This window comes from Echinops telfairi, unplaced genomic scaffold (genome assembly GCF_000313985.2).
Source record: "Echinops telfairi isolate 266 unplaced genomic scaffold, ASM31398v2 ScPeMD7_2010;HRSCAF=2546, whole genome shotgun sequence".
Lineage (NCBI taxonomy): Eukaryota > Metazoa > Chordata > Mammalia > Afrosoricida > Tenrecidae > Echinops > Echinops telfairi.
In genome coordinates this window covers 21,093,218-21,097,308 of record NW_022105908.1, presented here as the reverse complement: position 1 = coordinate 21,097,308, position 4,091 = coordinate 21,093,218, and the positions used below count along the sequence as shown (strand labels likewise).

The 4,091-nt window shown below is 50.3% G+C and overlaps 1 protein-coding gene across 1 annotated transcript in view; it reads left to right on the top strand.

Moving 5' to 3' along the window:
• LOC101654335 (polyunsaturated fatty acid lipoxygenase ALOX15-like) overlaps window positions 1-4,091 on the top strand; it is a 9,258-nt gene that overhangs the window by 3,111 nt on the left and 2,056 nt on the right. The window contains exons 3-6 of the mRNA XM_045293319.1: window positions 380-583; window positions 1,963-2,172; window positions 3,807-3,893; window positions 3,978-4,091. Of these exons, the coding sequence (XP_045149254.1) occupies window positions 380-583; window positions 1,963-2,172; window positions 3,807-3,893; window positions 3,978-4,091 (615 nt within the window). The remainder of the gene's footprint in view (window positions 1-379; window positions 584-1,962; window positions 2,173-3,806; window positions 3,894-3,977) is intronic.

The window sequence follows — 4,091 nt, the reverse complement described above, 5'->3', positions numbered from 1 at the left end:
AGGGTGTATGCTGACAAGAGACAGGGGCAAAATGAACAAACGTAACTAGACCTTGGTGGTAAGGATTCAGTGATGGTGTGGACCTTGCAGAAGAGAATAAAGTTAGGGATGGGGTTATCAAGAGTCAACATAGGACAGTTGAAACAGAATTCAAGTGGGGTTATGATGTAGGGCACACTTACCTTGAATCCTGACTTTGCTACTTGTAAGCTCAGACAAAATACTCAATCTCTCTGACCATCTGTTTCCTCTTCTGTAAAACTACGTCTACTTCAAGCACAGACAAAGCTATGTGAGGTCATAAGCACCTGTTCAATTGCTTGATACAACACAGGAAATGGAGACAAGTTAGTCCCTTTTTATTCCTTCTGGAAATCAGAGTGGGAAGAAGATGCCTAATTTCCATGACAGCCCTTACCATCCTCTCCCCCGCATCCAGGGACACACCCTGTTTGAAGCTGACTTCTCTCTGCTGGATGGGATCAAGGCCAATGTTATTCTGTGTAGCCAGCAGCACCTGGCAGCTCCCCTGGTGATGCTGAAGCTGCAGCCTGATGGGAAACTCTTGCCCATGGCCATCCAGGTGAGGGCATCCAGGACTGTGGCCCCCAGGGCTTGGGCCTCTTACCGCAGCTCTTCAGCCCCAAATCCACTCTGTGCAAGGATCGAGTGCTCTGGAGCTGGGGGAGGCATGAAGGGATGAAGTGGACAAAGCCTTCCACTTTCAGGGCTTTGCAGCTGAGCTAGAGAGCTAGACTAGACAAGGCTGATTAACCTGCTGGCATGGAGGAAGTCTCTGAGGACAGATAATCAGGGAAGGATCACGGAGAGGAGGTGATCATGAAGGAGACTTGGGGCAGGTCAGGACTAAGACAAGCAGGAAGGAGAGGGAGTGACCCCCCTACCCCCACCAGGAGAAGATGGACTGGGTTGAGAAGCTGAGATGATACTGAGGGTGGTCAGTCAGGAAAGTCCCAGTGGACAGCTGAAGTGGATCAGTGGGGAAGAACGTGAGGTGAGAGGTAGCCCCACTGTGGCAGATGGACCAAGGTAAGGAGTCTGGACAAGGGAAGCCGGTGAAGGCCGTTGCCAAAGTTGCTTTAGGCACATTACTGTTCAGAATGCTCTGGACAAGGAAGATACTAGATACAGGAATCAGGGGAGGATATTCCAGTAACTGCTCCAGACAGAGGTGAGATGGGGCTCAGATGGAGACAGTGGTGGCAGGAGTGATTGAATTGACCTGGATTCACGGGGACATGAAAAGGAGGAGCCAGGCTTGGAGGAAGCAAAAATAGGACACAGAGGAAGAGAGAGAGAGAGAGATGCTGAGGTGTGTCTCCGTCTCGCTAATATTGAGATACTAGGGACCAATGGTAATACCCAGCAGACAACTGAGAGCTGGGGACTCTGCAGAGAGGTGGTGCTAAAAATCAAAGAGGCTGGGATTTCTGAAAAAATGTGTGTGATGGAGGCCAATGGATGTACAAATGTTACATTTGTTACACAATTGATGTATGTATGGATTGTGATATGAGTTGTATGAGCTCTAATAAAATGATATAAAAAACACTAAAAAAAAAAAGAAAGAGAGCTATAATCCCCTCCTGCCCCCCCACCAAATGTGTGGGATGAAGGAAGCGCAGGGTTTGGATCTTATCCACACAGAAGGGACAAGAGGAAGAGGAAGTAGAGTCAGGAGAAGGCGGAGGAAGAACTGCTTCTCAGAAGGCTGAGGGCAGAGACAAGGGCAATGTCAGCACCCTGAATGGATGGCAAGGGAAGCACATAGGGAGTAGCTGTAGGTGGGGGTAGGTGGGGGGGTTAAGAAGGTAGCTTCAATACAATGGAGCAGACCAAGCAGCTTTGGAGGAAGAAGGGAGAGGTGGAACCTGCAAGTCGAGGAACCCGTTGGGGTCTGCACTCATTCCTGCCTTCCTGATACTCTTTCTTCGGCTCCAGCTCCAGCTGCCAAGCTCAGGATCTCCCCATCCACCACTCTTCCTGCCCACAGACCCCCCAATGGTCTGGCTCCTGGCCAAATGCTGGGTCCGGAGCGCAGACTTCCAGCTTCATGAGCTACAGTCTCATCTTCTGAGGGGACACTTGATGGCTGAGGTGTTTGCTGTGGCCACCATGAGGTGCCTGCCATCGGTCCATCCTATCTTCAAGGTACCAACCACCTTCTCCCTGGCTCTCCTGTCTGTCCTTTCTCTGCCCCAGGACGCCTTCCACCTCTGGAGTACCCTCTCTGGGCAACTCCCTGGGGCCTGGACTGGGGCCCAGATGGGGGCAGGGAGAGGCAAGTAGGGGAAGATAGGACAGTAAGGCACTAGAACAGGGCTCTCTGCCTTCTCAACAGAGCTATAGCATTTTCCCAGGAGCTGAACATGTTTCTTGAGGGAAAGGGTTAAAAAGAAAGTCTTCCTCTTTTTCATGTCTAAAGCATAGGGTATATGGAAATCCCTGGGTGGTACAAGCAGTCAAAGCATTTGCTGTTAACAGGGAGGTTGGAGATTTGAGTCTACCTACAGGTGCCTCCGAAGAAAGAACTGATGATCTACCCCCAACAAACCAGTCATTGAGGAACCGAGAGCATAGTTCTTCTCTGACATACGTGAGGAGAGCAAGGGGATTCCATGCCCTCAACAGACAGTACTTGCTATTTCCAAGTCAGTCTTTGAAAAGTTCTAAGGACACCTAGGCCGATTTCAGAAACCCAGGCTAACAGCAGTAACCTGCTTTGGCATAATTAGAACTGACGAATCATCCATTAAAGACAGGCAAAGCCCCATTCTTTAGAATATTCAATGCAGTGGGCCAATGAGGACAGCATATAACTTGTCAGCCGAGACCAGTTCAGCGCAGACAATTCAAACACGGTGATAAGGCTGGGGAGCGGCTGGATGGTGAACGTAGATAGTGTGGTCTCACTCCTCCGATGAGATGGCACCGAGCTGGAGGTCACAAGGAGCCAGCATGAGCTGATCCAGAGGCCCAGTAGGTCAGAGAGAGGGAAGAGCTAATGTAAAGCTCCTGAATGCCTGGACAAGTGTGAAGAACAGAAAGAAGGCAAAAGTAAATGAAGGGTAGATGCAAGAGAGATGAGGGGCGTCAGCAAGGGCCAACCCACGCGTTCTCAACAGAGTGATATCACTTCCTGAGCAAAACGATTCTTGGTAGAAGACACAAAAAGTCTTGCTCTTTATATGTCTAAAGTAAAGGGACGTGTTCAGAACACACACACATCTGTATATATAGTGTTCAGCATATAAAAATGTATCTGTGGTGTTAAAATTTCATGGTGGGAAGGATAATTAGTAAAAAGTATTAAAAAGTGCCGTCAACCACTTGCCCTTAAGCTGACTGTAATGCATGGTGAACCCATGGCTGTCCCAGTGGGACCATGCTTCACAGGGTTCCCAGTGGCGAGTTTCAAGGTCCTTCCTGTGAGCAGCCATGTGTCTTCTTAACAGCTTCTCCCATTCAGGGGAGTGATCATGAAAAACAGGGTTGGAAAAACACCGAGCTAGCCTTTGAGCAGCTCCAATAAAAAGCAGGAAACACCGCTTCCAATGATCATGAAGCAGTGAATCAATGGTCCTTGGGACTGATTAGGATATGCCAGTCGATTGTAAACTCTCGGTGTGGATCTTGAGAGGCTGTCTTTTCCCTAAAGAATGGGAGCCTTTGTTACTGCAACCCTCTTTCCTGCAGGGCCCTCAGCACTCTCTGACGTTGCTCTTCCCCCCACCCCCTTGCCCCCTGTGTCCCCCCTCCCTACCTCCCTGCCTCTCTCCCTCTAGCTTATGCTTCCCCACCTGCGGTACACCATGGAAATTAACCTCCGGGCCAGGACCGGGCTGGTCTCTGACTTAGGAGTTTTTGATCAGGTATGGTGAGAGAAATGGTAATGCAGGGGTTCCTTCTCCCTCCTGCCCACCCAGTCACTGACCTTGCACATCCTGGCTCCTCAGGTGGTGGGCACAGGTGGAGGGGGCCACGTGCAGCTGCTCCAGAGAGCTGGATCCTTCCTAACCTACCGATCATTTTGTCCCCCTGATGACCTGGCTGACCGGGGGCTCCTGGGA